Source organism: Jaculus jaculus, chromosome 13, assembly GCF_020740685.1.
Source record: "Jaculus jaculus isolate mJacJac1 chromosome 13, mJacJac1.mat.Y.cur, whole genome shotgun sequence".
NCBI classification, from domain to species: Eukaryota; Metazoa; Chordata; class Mammalia; order Rodentia; family Dipodidae; genus Jaculus; species Jaculus jaculus.
Genome location: NC_059114.1, coordinates 82457900 through 82480846, shown reverse-complemented (window position 1 = coordinate 82480846; position 22947 = coordinate 82457900). Strand labels below are relative to the sequence as shown.

Genomic DNA, 22947 nt, shown 5'->3' with positions numbered 1-22947 from the left:
AATGTTCACAATATGAAGTTTCATAAGCCTGAAAGACTGAGCAGTGAAGAATGATTCTTAGAGTAATTTATTTGTGTTAAATTAAAATGCAACATTTCCTTCTTGATCACTCCCCTCATATTTTTGAATTAAGTAAGGGAACAGTTTTGAAGTCAGTGATTTGTTTTATATTATGTGCTTTCATTTATTTTCATATTTCATATATTTGTAATTATAGTAGTTTACTATTTAGATATCTAGTATATAGCTGGTCTCAGCCAAGTTGATACACGTAGAAATATATGGATTAAGAAAACTTGCTCTTCTTAGCCACTGATAATTAAATCATTGTCTTAAACCAGTGGTATCTTCAGTGTTTAAAGAACTATAACTTCAGGGCTGGAGAGATGGCTTAGTAATTAAAGTGTTTGCCTGCAAAACCTAACGCTCCTAGTTCAAATCCCCAGAACCCTTGTAAGCCAGATGCACATAGGGGTGCCTGTGTCTAGGGTTCATTTGCATAGCTGGATGTCCAGGCATACTCATTATCTCTCTCTTTCTTTCTGTGTCTTTCTAATAAACAAATAAAAATAAAATATGTTTTAAAAGATGGGCCTGGAGAGATGGTTTAGTGGTTAAGGAGTTTGCTTGCAAAGCCTAAGAATCATGATTAGGTTCCTCAATACCCATGTAAGCCAGGTGCACAAGGGGGCATATACATCTGGAGTTTGTTTGCAGTGGCTGGTAGCCCTGTTGTGCCCATTCTCTCTCTCTCTCTCTCTCTCTCTCTCTCTCTCTCTCTCTCTCTCTCTCTTTATCTTTCTATCTCTGCCTATCTCTCAAATAAATAAATAAGAATAAAGTATTTTACAAAGTGTTTTGAAAAAGAGCTAAGGTTGGAGAGATGGCTTAGCAGTTAAGGTGCCTGCCTGTGAAGTCTAAGAACTCATATTTGAATCTCCAGGTCCCACATAACCCAGATATATAGTGATGCAAGAGTGCAATGCCACAGATGTGCTCAAATGGATTTACACATCTGGAATTCTTATGCAGGGGCTGGAGGCCCTTGTGTATCCATTCTCTCTCTATGCACCTCACTCTCTCCCTATCAAATAAATAAAAGCAAAAGAAAAAATAAAGTATAGCTTCAGTGATTTACATTAAAGAAAGGGAAATAAAGAAGAAAACAAAGAGATATATTTTGTGATATACTTGTGCCATGGAAATCTTAGTAAAGAGAATGTATTTTAATAGTAGACTTATGAAATTATGATTATTACATCATCTGGGTGAAAATAAACATTTAAGCAGAAGTGAATCAAATCATAGTATTGAGCAGCCCTGATAGCTCAGAGGACTGTAGAGACAGTTTGAGTCAACAACACAGGAAGGTGACAGAAAGGACATGTCCTGATGGCCAGGTCCTACCTCCATGTATGATGTGAAAAGGGTGTAAATGAGAAATGTTTCCTGCCAATGAATAAGAATATGTCTGCTTTTTAAATTACAGAGAAATGACTTGCAAATGAATGAGCATGGAGTTAAAGACAAAAATGCATTGTGGCACTATTATAATAGTTGTGGTGATAAATTAAGCATAATACTATGGTAGTAGCTGTAGGATTAGAAAGCAGTTTCCAGGTCAAAAAAAGAAATGACCCCATAAAATTTATATAGAGCCATGTCTGAGTTATGTGTGCTTTGGGTAACAAAGACAGGTTACAAGAGAAGGAGCAGCTCATGAGATGCTCATCTGTTCACCAATATCTCCTTTTGAGAATTACACCAGCTGCCTTTGGTTGGGTCTCTGTGGAAATGCTGCCTTCCCCACACTGGTGGACTGGCATGTCTAAGTAAAATCGGTACCATTTCCCTTATTCATATAATTAAAATGCTCTAGTACAAAAGAAACTGAAAGAAGTTATTTAATTATGTATTAATGATAAACAAAAATAAGAAATAAGATTCTGTGCAATTCACTGAAATAAACTCTCTATCTTAGAAAACTGCCAAAATATCTAACGGAACTTTGTATTTCATCCTAGGGACAGTGAAAATGTATTTTTATTTAAAATGTGTTAATATTCAGTCTCATTTTCTCCAGGAATTAAATAATTACACTCTGAATTTATTTGACATTAATGTAGGAATTTGTCTAAATTCTTTCCTCAGACAAAAATGTTATGAAGCTCATTTTACCTGACTCAGGAAGTTCACATCTATTTCAAAACAGAGTTTATTACAGAAAAATATCATAGTCATGACTAAAAAATGTCCAAGTACTATTGAAAAAATATTAGCTTAAGACACAAGTTTAAAACTCAATAAAGTTTAACTTTTTATTCAGAAAGTGATCTATGTAAATGCTGTTATATGATTATTCAAGTATTATAAAGTTAATCGAGTTTGGTGATGACAGAAAGTTTATTTGTACATTTGAAAAGCATCTGTCTTACCCTCAATCTGAGTCTGTCTCTCTCCTTTCCTTCTTAATCTTCTTACCTCCTGTTTTCTTCCCATATACATTTATTTAGAAAAAAAAAGTGTTTAAGGAACTTAAAAGAAGGCTCAGCAGTTAGGCACTTACTTGCAAAGCCTGACAGTCTAGATTCAATTTTTCACAGCCCATGTAAAGCCAGATGTGCAAAGTGTTGCATAGACTTGAAGTTTGTTTGCTGTTGCAGGATACCCTGGAGCAGTAATGTGTTCATGGTATCTCTCTCTCTCCTTCCCTCTTTCTCATAAATAAATAAATACTGTGTTAAAAAGGGAATGTAGAAAAATAAAAAAAGGGAAAGTATTTAATATGATACATAAACTGAAATTTATCTACAAACTTTTTTGAACTCTATCTTTGTGTTTAAAATCTACTATGCTCATGAGACAGTGAACATCTTCCAGGTTTTAAATATCCCCTTCACTTCAAAAGGTGCTACATTTCTGAAATGAACGTTAGTGCACTCATTTTCATATTCACTGCTGCCTCCAAGCTAGCTTCAGGTTATTTTACTTACTAGAAGTAGCACTAATTCTCAAAATCTTCCTATGACTATTTGTAGGTAAAAATTTGCAGATAGCTGACTCCAGCCAAAAGGCAAGCTTTAAGAGGGGAAGATAATCTCTATGAGTAAAATGTGGGACAAGCTGGACTACCTAAGCATCAAAGAGAAATGGACCTTGTTTGACAACTATTACAAGATAATAGTTTCTAATACTATTCAACTTTGTTGAGAAGACAGAAATTGTGATAAGGAAAGGTTCAAATAGGATGCATGCTTAAGGCAATAGAATCACATTTCATTTTACAGAAAATAGTTCCTTAAATTAGTTTTGACTCAAGATGTTTCAAATTATGAATACTTTGTCAAGTTATATTTAAAATCCAACTTGAAAACTTCAACTGGTCATTTCCACTAAAACATTCTACTCCAATATTCAATATTGAAATTAAATCAGAAAGAGACATTGCCTCTTCCTCATAATTGATGGCTACCCCCACAATGCACCACCCACAATCCTCAATAAGGAGGGTCCCTTATGAGGGTCAAGGACAGGAAGGAAGCTGAAGATGGTACCAACATGGCTGTTTACACACTGAGTATGTACATAACTAATATAAAAGGAAATTAGTTGAAACCTTAGGACATTTTAAACCAAAATATTTGACTATCTATCTATCTATCTATCTATCTATCTATCTATCTATCTATCTATCTATCTATCTATTATCTACCTATCATCTATCATCTATCTCTCATCTATCTATCTACCAATAACTTATCATTATCTACATTATCTGTAATTTGCCAAATAGGTTCATATGCATTGATATTACAGTAAAAGAAGTGCTTCAAATGATGAATTAATTGTGCAAAATTTCTTACTGCTGGAGTCAGAAGGAAAGGAGTAACTATTGCTAGAGCTCCATGGAAACAGGTATGGACAGACTCATTTCCTCTTATAGACTCTTCGGCAAAAGTATTTTCTTTCCAACCATGGAAACTGAAGAATGTCTATTTATGATTATTTTAGAAAACACTATAAGGGTTCTCACAAATTTCAACATATCAGTTAGTTGGCCTACTAAAGTGTTAGTTACCATAACTAAAAGGGACATGCTAATGTAATGAAGTAAGGATCTTCATTGAGGAAGATTGCCCTGAATTATCTGGATGAGTCCGTTGCAATTATGGAAGAACTCGTGTGATTGTGAGAAGAGGCTGAATGTAAATATGCCAATGGTGATGTGTTTGAAAGGAACTATGCCAACGGTGATGGGTGAGGTATTAGCATAATAAGGATTTCAGGATGGACGTACGGGCCATGGCAAGGATGACATGCCATCCAGAGGGTAGAGTCTTTTCACTAGATCCCATCTGTCCATAGTGGCCGTTATCCATACATTATAGCAAGTACAGAATCTCAAGTTTATATATGTTTAAAATGAATAGATATAAATTTAGATTCTTAATTTATTATAATATATATGAAAATAATAATGTATTATGTATCTAATATATAAATAATTCTCTATTTTGTTCTTATATTCTAATTTTCCCAGGTTTTTATTATTTATTTACTTGAGAGATAAACAGTGACAGATAGCATATATATAGAGAGAAAGAGAATGGGCACACCAGGCCCTGTAGCCACTGGAACAAATTCCAGATACATACACCACGTTGTGTGTTTCGCTTAATATGGGCCTGGGGATTCAAGCATAAGTCCTTTGGCTTTGCAGTCAAACACCTTAATTGCTAATCTATCTCTTTATTTCTATATTTTAATTATTTGAATGAAATATTAATAATATATGTATATGTACATGCATAAGTATATATTTGCATATATGTGTGAGTATGCAGACACCTACATAAATTGACATATTCAAAATTCGAAACAAGCTTTCAAAACATCTCAGTGTAACTTTTATGTCTATCTAATTAGTGGTCTTTTCATAAGAATGTATGTATGATCTAATTGTGAAATACTATGTGATAGTATATGATTCTATACAGTGCCTAATTTACAGTTGATTTTGGGTGGGTTGGTATTAAGTATGAAAGACACTTTTTAATCTATGCATGACACAGTTATGTACTATTTTCTACCAAGAGTTAAAAGCAGTTTAATCCAAAATATGTATATGCATTTTAATTTAAATATCCTTACAACATTATTCAGCCAATTAGTAACACTAAAGTTGACTTTATTTTTTTTTTTTTCCTGACAGTAATACTATATGGTATTTCCTCAATCTTATTGTGGAGAAAAAAATCTTATAATTCTAGTGTATTAACACACTGATTCACCAAAAGAGACCCCAATCTAAACTGATTCATTAATGATGCACCTTTACTCTGAGATTATAACCTGGTAGTAATATCACTACCCTATTTTTGCTCATAACTTACTGGTATAAGAGGTGATAAATGTATTATTCTTCACTTTCTAATGAATGAACTCAGCTAAAGAAACAGGCAATGGGAGTAATTATTGCTGATATCACTGTATAAAATTTAAATGTTATTCTTTAACCATTATTTATTTTTTGTTCTCACATGAGATGTTTCATCAAAATATTAGTAGAATAAACATCAAAACATAAACTAACTTATCAAATATAAAAATATGAGGATATTCAAAAATAATTTAAGAGTTGTGATGGCAATAGGAGGTAATTAACCCAATGTGAGGGACATGTAGTTGCTCATTTGAGACATCTAATAATCCAGTCCTGCTTATCAATAAATATAAGAGTTTTAAGTTTTGGCTTACATCCATATGTTCCTCCATGTTTTTATTCACATACTTTGAATTACCATGTTTATTTACACATGGTATCAGAACCAGGTTTTAGGTTGATGTTTATAGATAATTTAGTCTCAGTCTAACTCCTCTCAATGGAGAAAACTGAGCTGTGTCCTGTTTTAATTACTATAAGAGCTGATGTTTGAAATGAAAAGTAATATTCTAAGCATATTTATGTACATGTCCTGACTGCCTGTCTACTGCTCCTGGTTTCATTACAAAGAATTAGAATTCAATATTTCTGCTCTAATTCACAAAATAGCCCTGGAACAGAAGTTTCATCTGGTGATCAGCAGAGTGAAGGGTTCTGATAATATATAAAGAACTGAGTGGAACTTTGCAAACTGATGACTCACATAAATTTGAAAACACAATACACAAGGGAGTTGCATAATTCATTCTCTCAAATGAACTGGGACACTTTTCAGACTTTCTAAGGATACTCTTTGTAACTATGTTAATAGGAATGATAACATTACTGTGACTAAAATCTAGGTATAGGTCATATTGCAGGGAATTTTAACATGAAATTTAACCACTTGCCAGACATTATTCTAAGCACTATGTTCATGTTAAACTGTTAATTTGTCATATTGAGCTTCCATTATTAGCTCTATATTGTCATTTGTTATCTATATACTAATAATCTATAATCTATTCTATCATCTATCTCACTATCTTTCTCTCTCTTTCATCTATCTATTTACTTTTGAATGATAATTATTAAACATACTACCTTGTCCATACTATACTTGAATGAAATATTAATAATATATGCATATGTACATGCATAAGTATAACTTTATTTAAGTGAGCACCAAGAAATAAAATGTCAATCCAATATTCAGATATCAGGCTTCATTTTAATCTTTGTATTGTTTTTCACTACCAGAACCTCTCTCTGCTTCTTATTTTTTAATTAGCACATAAGAGGGATTTTACACCTACAGGAAAAACTGATATATGTTTGAAAGAGGGAGAGATCAGTTAATTGATTTGAGGGTTGGCTTGTCTCAGTAGCTTTCTTTCTCCAGGTACAATTTAATTATATTTGAGGGCAAACTTCTTATCTTCTATTAAATGTAAGAAAAAAAATGGAAGAATAGGAAGATATTAGAAGAGGCAAGAAAATTGTACAAATAACATGATTGGTTTGTTTGGGCAAAGATCTTGTCCTAGAAGATACAGAATACATTTATGGTGATGTTGATATACAGGAAGGTATGTTGTGGATCATGGATAAGAAAACTGAAAGCTGATTACAGATATCCATTACTATTAGATGTGTGTGTAAGTGTGTGTGTGTGTGTGTGTGTGTGTGTGTGTGTGTGTGTGTGTGTACAGTTGATTAAAACCAGAGTGTCATTCATACCAGCCAGGCAAATAGCCCAAAATTACAAATTTGCTCAAATTTTATCTATTAGATTTTTAATCCATACACAGTCCAGTTATATATATTAAAATTGGAAAATATGTAATTTCAAATCACAGTCAAATTGCTTATAAAATTCAGATGCTAAGAATATGTCAGTAAGTTTTTCGTGGTCTGGAGGGTAAGGTACTTGCCTGCAAATTGCAAGGACCCATGTTCAAGTCCCCAGGACCCACATAAACCAAATGTACAAGGTGGCACATGTGTCTAGAATTTATTTGTTAATGGTCCTGACATGACCATTCTTTCTATTTGCCTCTGTATCTTTCTTTCTTTCTCCCTCTTTAATAAATAAAATAAAAAGATTATCTGGATCACACACAATACATAACACACACACCCTACACACCTATGACACATACCACACATAAACATAAGAAAAAGATAATCAAATATCAGACATTTGTTTGTAAAATAAAGATTTAAAAATGAATAGACTAGGCAGGGTGATGGCTTAGTGGTTAAGTCACTTGCCTATAAAGCTAATGACCTGTATGGCCCATGTTTGATTTCCCTGTACCGACATAAAGCTTAATGCACAAAGTGGTGGATGCAGTTTATCTGCAGAGGCTAGAGGCCTTGGTAAGCCCATTCTCTGTCTTCTATCTCTCTCTGATTTCCAAAAACACAAATAAAAATATTTTAAAAATAAATAGAACAATACTCTTGCAATTTAAGTATTTTACTTAGTGAGTTTTCAAAAACACATATGATAAGTAAACCACTATCCTAGTAGTGAGGACTGCTTCTCAGTTCTGAAGAGAAAGTTGAAATGTTTGATATTTATTGACATTTTTCATCTTGTAACAGTACCTATTCTTTGATAAATGACTCATGTAAATTATATATTTGATTTAAAGGTAAGTGTGAATTCTGTGTAGTAGTCTATAATTAAAATTATGTTTTAATGCTTCATAGTATTAAAATAATGCAAACATGCATTAATTTTTATTCATTTATTAATTTCATGTGACTGAGAATCTAATTTAATTAAAAGTTTTCTGTTTCTCCAATTAATTTTACATTTACATTTCACTTTTGGATACTTTGATATTAGGTATATAAACAATGAGGTTTGCAATGATGTCTAAAAGAATAACCACTACTCATCACAAAATATTCCATTTTAACTCTGTTAATGTTCTGAATATAACTATTATTAACAAGTTGTCAGTAGTATATATTTTCATTCATTCCGTTTCTTCTTAATCCACTTCTCCATTTTTAAAAGACGCTCATGGTTAACAGCATAGATTTCATTATTTTAACAAAACTATGAAATGTGAATAGTATTATTATTGAAATTATTACTTCTTAAATTTAAATATATTGTGTATTGAATAGTATCTCCTAAAATGAATTAATTCCCCACACTTTCTTCTTTTTTATTTTTTTTTTGTTCAATTTTATTTATTTATTTGAAAGTGACACAGAGAGAGAAAGAGGCAGAGAGAGAGAGAGAGAGAAAGAGAGAGAGAGAATGGGCGTGCCAGGGCCTCCAGCCACTGCAAACGAACTTCAGATGCGTGCGCCCCCTTGTGCATCTGGCTAACGTGGGTCCTGGGGAATTGAGCCTCGAACCTGGGTCCATAGGCTTCACAGGCAAGCGCTTAACCGCTAAGCCATCTCTCCAGCCCAAAGTCCCCACACTTTCTATGTAAAACAATGATATTTTTTTAAGATATGCTATTTATAGAGTTAGGCAAGTTAAGTTGAATTTATGAGGGTTGGGTTTTACCTAATGTGAACAAAGTTCTTACAAAGAGGGAGACATAAACATTCCAATCAGAAGAATATAATGCAAACAAAGAGACAATCATATGTGTCAAGAAGGGATGCAGAGAACTTTTTCACAATTTTCAGATGTAATCCATTCTTTGACTTATAACCTCCTATACTCTGTTAATACACTTTGATTTGCTATATACAGTCTATAGTAAATTATTACAGTAGCCCAACCAAGGAAATATAAGTTAACAGCCTACTTATATATGATCATCACTATAGTTATGATTCATTCCATGATAGTGATAAATATCTACTGTATACTTGTTATATGTGTGGTTTTGTTTTTAGAAGGAGGTTGTTATACTTTTCACTTTTTATTTTTATTAGTGTTCACATGAATAATTACCTACTGCTACATAATTGTCATTTCTATACTGTGTGCATGCATTGTTTGTGATTTCTAGATTTCTACATTGACAATCCCATTAAAATTTAAAAACACTACTAGTTATTTTGGATATCGTATTTAGTATGATTCATGTCTTTCAGAAGTTCATTACTCATTAGTCTGCCAAAACTCTTCTTAACCTTCCATGGTACTGTGTGTAATTGCTTCATTGTAGCATTTCAATCATATTCTTGAGTGAAGAATAAATTTTGAGGTTTTTATAAATTCAAATTGTAAGTCGTGACTATTCACATCATCTACTATACATGTTTTACAATATTTCTCCTCATTATTTATGGCTATATAACTCTATAGTGTCCCCTGAATTATTATTCTAATGTTTTGTTTAAGTGGTAATTCTTGACTAAGCATGAGTGAGTTATTAGGAACAATTTTAAATACAAAAACTGGAAAAATGCAATTGAACATACTAGTCCTAACTGTCCACTGTGGTGACACACGTCTGTTATCACAACACTTACCCAAACCCAGCTGGGATAGGAGAATCAAAAGTTTGAAGCCAGCATTGGCAGCATAGTGAGATTCTACCTATGGAACAATGAAAACAGATAATTCTTCCAAATCTCAAACCTTATATCAGGGAAACAAAGGAGGAAAGGCGGAAACTGCCATTTAAACCTTTCTAGGAGAGTTTTTGTTGTTGTTTGGTTGTTTGTTTTGTATTTAATCAGTATTTCTTTGAATTGTACTAACACCAGTGACAGTGCAGAGATGTTTCACAGGACAACCCTTTCCTTGGGGATCTCAGCACAAGGGCTTCACACTGATAGTGATTAGGAGCAAGGTAGCTTCATTTTGCAGGTATTCAGCAAGGGACTGGACCAAAGAAACATAGATTCCACCCTGCCTCCTCTGGCCAAACCAGAACTCCAGTCTGACTGAGTGTAGTAAGACAGCTGTAAGAAGGAGAACTTCCTGGTGCTTCATACCACCAGTGTCAGGCCATTCCTGGGTTTCCTGGCCCATCTACCAATCCAGAGCCTTAACATACATATTTATTGGGTACCCGAGTACAATAAATGGACCCGAGCCAAGTCTCCATATATGTGATAGATTTTTTTTTTTTTTAAATCGCTTGAGAGAGAGAGAGAGAGAGAAGAGAAAGAGAGAGAGGATGGGCGCCCAGGTCCTCTAGCCACTGCAAATGAACTCCAGACGATCATAGGCCACCATGTGCATCTGGCTTGTATGGGTGTTAGGGAATCGATCCTGGATCCTTAAGCTTCACAGGCAAGTGCTTTAACCACTAAGCAATCTCTCTCCAGCCCCACCTTTTTTGAGAGAGATTAAAGAAATACTTACTTATTTATGACACACAGAAAGAGATTATAAAAGAGAGAAAGAGAGAGAGAGAGAGAGGAGTTTGGCCATGACAGGGTCTCTGGCCAATGGAAAAGACTCCCAGACTCTGCAGACGGATCATTTTGTGCATCTGCCTCTATGTAGGTACTGGGGAGTCCAACTTGGGCAAGAAGGTTACACAAGCCTAGTCATGTCTCCATCCTCCTGTGAGAAATTTTTGCCTTGTCTTTTCTCTTTTCATCTACACTGGAAGGGGAGGGCAATCTCTTGGCTTGGAACTTTGCTAACTTTTCTCCTCTCCTATTTCCACTCTTAGAGTAAATCCTCCTTACTTTTCTCAGGGCCTGTGTTTTCAAATTCTTGGCTAAACATGGACAAGGACTCAAGACTGGAGAGTCCTAGGTCCCAGAGTCCAGTCTTGCTCCCATACCCCTCCAGTGTTCCAATCCCATAATACTGGTGTTGTGAAAGCACCTCTGTCCTTGATCCTGTCTTGCCCAATTACCTTCACTGAAGTCTTCCCACAAGTCCCCATCATGAGAAAAATACTTGAAGACTTACAGAATAAATTGTATGTGTTCTTTCTTTTGCTATTTACCAATCAATTATATTGCAGAAAAATAGTACTCTAAATATTTTACTCTAGTGAAACTTGGCTTCTCCTACATCTGCTTCTGTGATGCTAGTTTACAGTATGCCTTGTTCTTGATGAATTGGGTGAGGGGAGGGTGTCATGCATACATAAATGTGTTCACTCAAATGACATGATGGGAATAATAAACCCTCACTTTACATACCCAGTGAATAACTAGAGAGTTCAGTGGGTGAAGTGTTTGTCTAGAAAGCATGTGAGCCACATTTCAAACCCAGAGTAGCCATGCAAATGCATGGTGGCAAGTGCTTATAATCCCAAAGTTGGAGAGATGGGGTTTGTTGGATTGTGAATGTAGCCAAAACAGTGAGCTCTGTCTTCATTGCAAGGTCCTGTCTCTAAAATGAGGTGGAAAAAGACTGAAGAAGATTCCATATGTAGCTTTCTTGCCTCAATACATGCACACATCCTAACCCCATAGCCAAAACATAAATTAAAATAGAAATAAATATCAAATGAATATTTTTGGCTATAGAAATATCAACATATGTTAGGCATGTTTGGACATGCCTGTTATTTCAGCACTTAAGTAACAAAGGCAAGAGGTACAGATAGACATCATATCTGAAAATTTAAGAAAGTAGCTATATATATGGGTGTGTGTGTGTGTGTGTATGAATATGGATAAATTTCTATGATCTGAGTTTTTTGATAAATAGGCAATTAGTGCTCAACAGAAACAGTAATTATTTATGCAAAAATTACAGATTCAGAAACAGTAATTGTATTTTTTAATAAGTCAGAGAAATAGGAGTATATTGTAATGGAATTGTTACTAAATACTTATGGTAACAAATTTTTTAGCATGAATTATTTCCTTGTTACATAGTGTGTACTTGATTGAACACAGCAAAGAGAGAAGAAACAAAAGCATGAAGGAAAACGTTTGGACAGGCTGCCACCAATTGCTTTGTCTTTCATTTGAATTCTACAGTCACGAATCAGATTTTGACACCTTTGCCTATCAAAACATTTTAGAAAATTATCCCCTTACAGTGATTTTTCCCAGAGACAAGATGAACATTGTTGACAATTTAACTGACATATTTCTTGTCCTTCCTGTGCCTTTGCCAAATAAACAAATAGCATCACATTTTTTTTGTTAATTATTTGTAAAAGTTATTACCTGTGATTTTTCTCTAGCTTTAGTCAGACTTGGAAATAGTATTATTTGAGTAATTTACCCTAATATTATATTCTGAAGATGTCTCCTGTTTTTTCTTGCTGTTTGAGACCAAGACCCTGCCTGTAATGGGTATCTGCTTAATGTTTGATTCTGTCAGACATATTTTTAGAATAAAACATCTAGGAAAATAGAATATTTAATTTGGAAACCATGGGATTCTATAGAAAGCAAGGCATATGTGACTATTTGATGTGATGATGATGCCAAGGATGACAGAGCTGATTCCTTTGGAATGGTCTCATTTCCATGTGAATTTTATTAAAATGAACACATTTCAGCTCTGGGTTTCACAGGGATGAAACTTTGTGCCATAGCCTCTTCTTTTTTTATTTTTATTTTTATTAATTAGTTTTGTATTCAGCAAATACAGTCAGTTTGGTACCATTATTAGGCTCATCCATGACCTACCCCCTCCCCTTGCCCTCCTTGTTGAGGTACATAGGTCATGCATTCTGGAGTTAGCCCACAGTTGTGGGTAGAATAAATGTCTCACATCTGGAGTTCGTTTGTAGTGGTTGGAAGCCCTGATGCCCCCATTCTCTCTCTGTCTCCCTCTTTCTCTGTCAAATAAATCAATAAATAAAAATAAAAATATATATTAAAAACAAAACAAAACAAAAACAAGACCTTTGCATGGTGGTGCACACCTTTAATCCCACCGTTTGGGAGGCTGAGGTAGGAGGATCACTGTAAGTTCAAAGCCAGCCTGCGAGGTCACCATGGCCTCTTCTTCACTATCCTTAAAATGTATATATTTGAACCACACGATTTCCAGACAAGGATCTCGTGTCCTTGTAATATATAGGTTGAAGATCTCATGAGCTTAACACCCTGCCATTTTGCCCCTGAGAGTGCTCCCTTCATGGGCTATTTTCTTCTTGATTAACGAGTATAATTCCTCACTGTCTGCTTCCAAGGTACTATTTTCTCCAGTGCCAATGGTAGTGTGTGTCCGTGCTTTTACTTGGGCACATTACACAATGAGAGACAAACAGATGATTGCAGAATGCAGAACTGACATCTGTCTCTGTGCGAGGTCCAGTCAACCCAGTTGAACCTCAGCACACTCTAATGCCCAGCCAGGCTTTGTATTCCCACGACTGCTGCTCTCCAATGACTACTTTTCACAAAGCAGTGGACAATTGGGCTAAGGCAGCCTCTTACCTGCTTTTGTGTACAAAATATAGATAAAAATTGAGCAAATAAGTGAAAACAGCCCCACAGTTGGAAGGCAACTTTAAAGAAAAATAATGTTCAAACCTATCCTGCCAGTAGCTGGCAGAGCCATTTTTATAAAACATATTTAATGTTTACAGCCACTTGGAGGCCAGGGAAGGAGTAATAGTCTCAAAATATATTTAATGTTTGTACCATTCTGTGGCTGAGAAGCAACTCTCTGTAAAATATATTTATACTTAGAGTCATTTGGCAGTTTAGGATAAGAGAAACTTCTTGTTAATTTGTAACATTTACTGCTGATCAGCGACTCTGAAAGTGACTATCAGTGCGGCATGCTTTATGGCCAGGGACACATTGTGCGGCTCCTAAAACAATTCCTACATTTCTCTCAAGGCTGCCCACAAACTGTCAGTGGCATTGCCTTTTGCGATTGCACCACTAATAAAAGCACAGGAATCAAACGCAGCAACGAAATGCTCCCCAAACACACAGGCCCAGCATCCTGTGGCCCTCCCATGAGCGGTGCCGGGCTGTGTACTGTGCACACATCCAGGCTGACACAGGAGGCTCGGCTCAATTTCGTCAAATGTGTTAACACCACTCAGCAGAATGTTCAGCACAAATGGAATCTGATAATTGGTGTTTCTCACAGATCAACAGCTTGTCTCCACACATTAAGGTAAAAAAGAGTCCTCTGCTCCAAAGGAAACATAAATTGGACTACAAAAAAAGTCTATTAGATTTTTAAATAAATTTGGTTAGTCTATAGAAAGGATGATGACGGCTAATATTGAGTTTCCTGTGTCAGAAGGAGGACTGCTTATATGAGAAAAGGGAAAATGATAATTAGCTGGGAGTTGTGAGACTTCAATTTTCTCTAGCTATTTTTGTGAAACTGATCCTCAGAATGTTACTGGATCCTTCTTCATTTCAAAGAGAATTCTCCAGGGGCAGTGACAAGTGCACACAAAGTTTCTCCTTATACTACTACTTACTTGAAAATATTTTATTGAGAGAGAGAGGGGGGGAGAGAAAGAGAGAATGGGCATGATAGGGACACCAGCCACTACAAATGAACTCTAGAGGCATGCACTATCATGTTCAGCTGGCTTACATGGGTCCTGGGGACGCAAACCTGGGTTCTTAGGCTTTACAGGAAGGACCTTAACTGCTGAGCCATCTCTCCTGACCGCTCTTTCCTTCTTCTACTAGACGTGAGAATAAGGAATTATTTTAGCTGATTTTCAGGTAAGAGAATCAAAACCCACTAGTATGAGTAAATTGATCACATAAACTGAACTGAGCAATGTTAATGAAACTCAACTCATTGCAAAGGCTCATTACTCATTCAAGTCAAACAAGCTGAACACTCACATTTTGTTGAGATTGCCTGATACATTGCATGAAATTAAGGATGGCTAAGAAAGGAACGATGGATGTGGACTTCAGGATTGTAGAAAATATAGTAGTATTGATCCTAGTCAGATGACATTCCTACCACTCATCAGATTGCTGAACTGTGATATGTCCATGACCCCTTTGTGATGCTCATTATCTCCCTTTTTCAGCAGATCTGTCTATAGAAATTATTTCATGTGTATCTCACTATTGTGTCCTGGGTATGTCTGGAAATTGATATAATTGGTATGACATATTTTTAAGTCAATTTGAGCAAAATTCAGGTAGCCTATGTAGTTGGCTTAGATGATCAGTCCCTCCCTCCATGGCATCTTGAATCAGGCTGGCCTGAGGATAGGTCGTGGCACACTAATTGTAAGAAAGTCCTCTTAGAGCACAGCTTCCCAGAATTCCTGTTCCTGAGCATTCCAAGTACCTGAATGAAGACTGGGCTTACTGCTTTAAGATAATAGAAATAGAGATGGTTTATCAAGGACAGAAAGACACACTAGAGAGGGGGAGTGGACTGGTGATCAGGAAAAGACACACAATATTTGGACTGACTTCTCACAATTAAACCAGGCAGGAGCAATCAAAATCGAACCGCTCCATGTAGAAAGTGATGGAGGACTACTGTTAATTCCAGGAATAAGTGTGTAAACAGACTTCTATTTATCAAGAATGAAGCCTTTGATTAGAGTATGGATCATGTAATACACAATAGAATAATGATTGGGAGGTGATAGCATGTATTCTCTCATTTTTTTTTTGAAAATAATGCATATCTTTATTTTACACTGTTTGAAATCACATAAATCCAAAATAGTCTTATAACTAGACTGAAGTCTTTACAAGTGTTATGGTTATGGAGGCCAGAAATAAACAAATTCCAACTCAAAGAAATACTATATAAAATATGCATTAAATTGTGTATAAATTCCTACCACTAATATGTGATGTTGAACCTGAACTTTTATTATATAAAACTATTCTGACAATCAATTAATGGAGTCTAAGGCTTAGAGTCCAGATTCCTAAGCTTACAAACTGTGTTTTGTTTAAACAAGAAGCATGCCATTATAGTTAGGAAATAGTCTAATATTTTCTCCCTAAGGTTCCAACAAAGCTATTGCTACTTGTCATAAATTAAAGATAAATGACAGTTTGGTGCCTAAACTTCTTGTGACCCCTGTGCCGTATAATGGGATAGAAGAACATTTCCTCCTTAGGGCAGCACTGAAATAATAAGTTGGTGTGAATGTTTAAATATCCCCAAATTATAAAAATCATGCAATCTATAATTTTAAGCATACTCAAAATCTTTCATTTTGGCATGGCTTCTCACTGTCTAATGAAATAGAGCAACCAGTTGTGAATGAAGCTTTTGCAACGGACACATACACCGAAGGGTACCAGTGCATAGCAATTCCCCTCTGGTAACAGATGGCGACATAGGCAAAGTTAAGATTCAGTTCATAAATGCATGATTCACAACTGACAACTGTAAACCTTGTTACTGAGGCCTTCTTGTGAATAAGCCCATGAGCTGCCCCAGATGACTTAGCGAGGCGGAGGGAGAGGAAACACTTTAAACGCTGATTGAAGCACTGGGACCTACCCGCCTGGCAGTACAAGTAACTGAAGCTGTCCTCCAAGGGTGCATAATCGTGAGGTATTAAAGAGGGCCCATTATTGTAATTCATTGCTCTGCTCATGATTTTAAAGAATTAAGAGCACATTCATAAAGCCCAAATGTGTCTCCAAGGACTAGTGCTGAGTGGAGGACTGTCTGGATCATGAAGTAATTTCCTTAGGTCAAAGCAAAGAGCACTTTATCTCTGAGCATTGCTTCCATGGTACGTTGGATGGAGCAGGAGTGAGCAGCAGATTGACCTTTCCCTCAAACAATTCATAGATTAGATACAATTTTTCAGCTGGGAGTTAAGTACATTGCACTTTGTTATGTCTTACATATTAATTTGCTTCTGAAATCTCAACTGCTTACCACTTTTCTCAATTTGCCCATGATGGCTCTTGCAATTTTCACTTTTTAGTTGGTTTCCATTTCAAGTATTTTGAACATCATTTCCAGTGTATAATCCATTATTGCTAAATTTACATTTGCATCATAGTTTGCTCAGTAGGCTGAAGTTTCCTCATTTTCTGTTCTCTTTTTAAAATACAGGTTTTCACAGGTACAGTTTTACCTTTATAATTAGTGTATGTTCATTATGTAAATCAATGCCATACATTATGCATTTTCCATATGTATGAATCATTTTCTCTGGTCATGCTTATATGTATTTCATTTCTTTATTATTATTTATTTGCAAGCACAGAGATAGGGAGAGAAGAGAGACAGAGAGAATGGGCATATCAGGGCCCCAACCACTGCAAATGAACTCCACTTTGTGCATCTGGCCTACATGGGACCTAAAGAATCAAACCCAGCTCCTCAACTTTGTAGGCAAATGCCTTAACCACAAGGCCATCCTTCCAGCTCCATTTTTTTTATTTCTGTTTTTTTTTTTATTTTACATGTATTTTAAATTGGTTTATTTTATGTTTCTCTTGAAATAACTCCAATGATAATAATGGGGAAAATGTAAATTCATAAAAATAACCTCAAAAATAGTTATCTATAAATGATAGCATGGTATTTTGAAACAATGGTTAAATGGTCAATATAACATGCAAAGTGACATTGGGTATTAAATAAAAAATAATATTAAACAGTCCAGGAAAATGTAGAAAAGAAATCACTTAGATCACATAGCAGAAAAACTGAAGAAAAAAATATTTCTTAGTTGATTAGAGCCATCAATATAGATCTTTCCAGATTCTTGTGATAGCACAATATATCATGTTTCATCCCAATGCTGCAAAATCTAGATTAACTCTATTATTTCACCTGTTTTTCCTCATTAGTTTCTTTTTAGTATGAGCCACAAATTCCTTAAGGCTTTCACTTGTCCATGTTCTACTCTTTAATCTTAATCAACACAACAAAAGACTTAATTGTTTATCCAACGAGACAGGATTTTTCTAACATTGTAGAGAAATGTGTGCTCAGTAATGTTGCTTTTGTTTTAAAAGAGTCACTTAAAGCCCTGAACTCATACTGATATACCTAATTTACACAAAATAGGCTGAATACTAAATAGTATTTTCTTCATAAAAGCCTCTATTTCAAGTATTTCACTGTTACACTTTTCTCCTTCTGAAATATCAGAAATGTGGGCTACGCTATCTTTTGTGACGATGTTCTAATGAACGTGCATCTTCCAATTGCACTTCATATTGTAGCCATCATAACACTGTGAGGAAAAATCACAGCTACGTGCATTAGAAAATGGCCACGAGGTGCAGGCCTCACTATGCACATGTGTAAACTAAATGTATATGTTCATCCCTATTCCTCAATGCTCCTCTCATTTTTGGTTTAGAGAACCTGCTTTACCAGATGATGGAGACCACTGCGGGACCCAAGATTCATCAGAACGACAACACCAGAAAGCTGAGTGGCTAGCCCTGGAGGTATCATCTCTGTCACACTCCACAGCCCAGGGAACATTGCAGAGGGAGTGGTGGATTACAGATGAGCACTGGTCACACTGCTAGCCTGAGAACTTCTTCAGCGAGATGACAGTGGACATTGAGGTGACACAAAACTCATCAGAACAGGAAAGAAGAGGCTGCCTACACCGTAAAAATCAAGGAATCACCTCACACATCTTCCAGGATTCAGGAACTATTTTGGAAGAGGGCACAAAAGACTTTAAGAGCCACAGTGTGGTAATGTGTATTCTAAGGCATTATGCTCCACACTGGAACTGACTGGTACTTTTATGACCCCAGAGTAATTATTGATGCCTCCACTGTGAAGATCTCTCAGTGATGAAGGGACCAGATGGGACTGTGACAATTTGGTAAAATGTTCATATCTTAAATTTCTCAAGAAAATCCTTCTTTTTTATTTTTTTCTTTCCTTTTGGTTTATCTTTTACTTTTTAAAAATTATTTATTTATTTATTCATTCATTTATTTATTTATTTCACTCTAGCCTAGGCTGAACTTATAGTGCTCCTCCTACCTCTGCTTCACGAGTTCTAGGAATAGAAGTGTGTGCCACCACGCCCAGCAAGAAAATTCTTTAAAATAAATTTGAAATCTTAAGTGGAATACTACTTTCAGCTGGCTTTTAAGTTTTTTGAGAGACTATGCTCTCTGAAAGCCTTGTAAGTTCACATAAGCAAATTTACATTTTATAAAAATGTTTTGAAATTTTTATAGTAAACACATGTGTCAGGTTCTATATCAACTAACCAAGCCCACCTTCTGAGCAGTGTGTGTGTATAATCTTCATTGTACCACCTGACAGTAGTTGGGACAGCAGAGACCCTCTGAAAAATACCAGACTCAGGAAATATTAACAAAGTAAAACACATGTTTTAAGTTTTAACTTGTAAAAGAACATTATTTTCTTAGTGTAATGGAAATGTCTAGAAATTACACTGTACTGTAAATAACTGGAATATGGCAATAGTGATAAAGTAGTAACTAGCATAATGTAGAATTTCCAAATTTTCATTAGTGGTAGAAGCTTTAATTTGATAAACCATATAATAAAATTTCCAGGGCTTTCCCAAATTAAGCTAATAATGAATTGTCAACTTATATCAAATTTAAACTCTTTTACACATTTTTATTAGGGTTACTATTATTGACATAGGGTCTCATGTAATCTAGGCTTCATTCAAATTCACTAAGAAATCAAATATGGTCTTGATCTCTTCATTTTGCCTCCAATTCCAAATACTTTGCAGGCATGCACCACCACACCCAATTCAAATTTAAGTTCCTTTCTTTAAACTGTGTGTGCATATAGTTTATGTAGAGGTGTGCACACATGTACAGAGTCCATAATGCATCATTAGGTATCCATCTTGATCACTCTTTCAATTTACCCCCAGGGAGTATTCTCTTCCTTACCTCTGCACTGCCAGATTTTATCAGACTGATTGACCAGTGAGTCTGAGTGATTTGCCTTTCTGCCACCTTCAGAACTATGGTTAAAGGCATGTGGGTACACACCCAGCATTTTAAAATATCTTACTATTCATTTATTTATTTGAAAGAGAGAGAGTGAGAAGGTATGCAACAAGGTCTCCAGGCACTACAAATTAACTCTATGCACTACCTGATGCATCTGGTTTATGTTGGTACTGGCAAATCAAACCTAGGTTCTTAGACTTCACTGGTAAGTCCCTTAACGGCTAAGCCATCTCTCCAGCCCACAATCCAGCCTTTTAAGTGGATGCTGTTGATAGAATTCAGGTTTTTCTGCTTGTATGGCAAGCATTGTTCCATGATGAGCCATCTCCCCAGCCCATACTCTGAAAGTTCTTCATGATGTCATTGCTACACTGCATTTGTAAAGTCTTTGCAGTAATGATTTCACCATGTTATTTGCTTCAATCATAAGTGATATGGGATACTTATATCTAAAAGGAAACACTGCTTCCCATTTGGAATTTCTGTGATATCTACAAAGTGATAAAATGTTCCCTATTCTGAACCATTTCTAGGTCCAGTAAAAGACACAGTTGGATAGTTTACTTTAGGCTTAAGAATGAACTCCAGGGGAAAGTGGCCAACAATGCTGTGAGCAAGCTAGTTCAAAGCTCTTCATAAACCAACAGCCTGACAAGATGTATATACCAGGGCAATGGTGCCAAACAGCCTTGGTGGGTAACCAGTGGCTTTCTGATTGGCTAAGTGATCCCCTCCTTGGAAAGAAACTCCTGGCTGGAACTGGGAACCAGGTCAGAATCTCACGGAGACTAAGATTATGGTCTCCAGAGAAAAGTCCCCACTAGTCTTTGGCCAAAAGAGGAGCTTCATCCATCAAAACCTCACAAATTTAACAATCTTTATCATATTTTTACCTATACTGAATTAATTCTCTGTTGGAGAATTTGTTTCTGTTTATTAGAAGATAGCAAGACCCAAGGAGATAAAACATTGCTTTAGTGAGTTGAGCAAGAGAGCTGCTTCCCTGGTGAGACTGAAAATCTGGGTCAGGGTGAAGGAGACAGAAATGCAGAGGGTGCTGACAGCTTAAAACTGAAGTAGACTTAAAACTCACCCACCATGGCTAAGGGGATTTTGTGAAAGAGGGAGCAGAAAGACTGTACTTGCCACAGGTTATGACATTATACCCAGAGGCATTGCTCAACCACCCCCAAATATCTTAATTCTGCTCTCACAACACATACCCCACAATCCAATAGGGAATACCAGAAAACCCACAGGTGGATCTTCAGTGGTTGGGTGTAGGGAGGAGGGAAATGATGGTATCAACACATAATGTGCCCAAATAAAGCATATTCTTGGTTTAAAAGAATAGGGTTTTTAAAAGTTTTATGAAAGTGGTGCATGAGGCTAGTTGCTTAGAGAACAGTGAGAATTCTATGTCAAAATCAAAATAAGTGCTGCATATTCAAAGAATGACTATAATAATTTCACAGGTGCATAGTAGTTATTGTCAATACAGTTAAACTCTTAAACAAATTTTTACTTAAAGAATACAGAGATGGGTTGGAGAGATGGCTTAGTAGTTAAGCGCTTGCCTGTGAAGTGTAAGGACCATAGTTCGAAGCTGGATTCCCCAGGACCCACGTTAGCCAGATGCACGAGGGGGTGCATGTGTCTGGAGTTCATTTGCAGTGGCTGGAGGCTTTGGCACGCCCATGCTCTCTCTCTCTCTCTCCCTCTCTCTCTTTCTCTTTCTGTTGCTCTCAAATAAATAAATAAAAATGAACAAAAATTTTAATAAAGAATACAGGGATGCTATGAGATCAAATATAACAGATTGGAAATAGTAAAAAAAAAAGTTATATGTTCTGAAGTTATATGTTCTCTTTAAAGTTGAGAAAATAATTGAAAATTTCAATAGCTGAAGACTATTCTATTTCACATAAATAATGTGTCTACATTAGCATGCATGAGTCAGATGGGAAAGAAATTCAACATACTCACCCACAGGGGACATCTCAGGAACACTGGCCACATAAGGTCCATCCAAAAACCTCGGCTCATTATCATTAATATCCTGCACTTTGATGATGAATTCAGACTCTGGTTCCAAGGGCTTCCGGGTTTCTATGTCCACTGCTTGAGCACGAAGTGTGTAGAAAGGTTTTTCTTCTCTGTCCAGGCTCCTGATGGCATGGATATCTCCTGTGGTTTCATCAATGGTAAAAACAGTGCCAGCACCATCTCCTGAGAGAGTGTACTTAACAGTCCCCTCTCCCTTGTCCAAATCAGAATGGAGCTAAGAGAGAGAGAGAGAGAGAGAGAGAGAGAGAGAGAGAGAGAGAGAGAGAGAGAGAGAGAGAGAGAGAGAGAGAGAGAATTAACAGGATGCTACATATTTAAAAATGTCATATCCATAGCATATTTTTAATATAAGACATGCTAAATTAAAATGTTATAGTGCTGTTCGTGTTTTTATTTCTACATTTTATTTACTTATCTGTTTATACACATATGTGGTTGTGGCGAACTAGGGTCTCTTGACCTTGTAAATTAATGCCCATCTAGTTTTATGTGTTTGGCTGGGAAATTTCAACTGGGCTGGAAAGCAAGCATGCTTAACCACATTAATTTTGCCAGTCCCATTTTATAAGAAAATGAATGTGAAAACATTTTAAATGAAGTGATTACATATGTACTTATATTTACTAAGTAGTCAACCATTCATGTTTTTGTTTCTTGCCTTATGAAATAGATAAATAGCATATTTATCC

The 22947-nt window shown here is 35.8% G+C and overlaps 1 protein-coding gene across 1 annotated transcript in view; it reads right to left on the bottom strand.

The window, feature by feature from the left end:
• Nucleotides 1–22319, bottom strand: part of Cdh12 (cadherin 12) — a 193891-nt gene extending 171572 nt beyond the window's left edge. The window contains exon 1 of the mRNA XM_045133000.1: nt 22178–22319. Coding sequence (XP_044988935.1) covers nt 22178–22190 — 13 coding nt within the window. The 5' untranslated portion in view covers nt 22191–22319. The remainder of the gene's footprint in view (nt 1–22177) is intronic.
• Between the last annotated feature and the right edge of the window lie 628 nt (nt 22320–22947).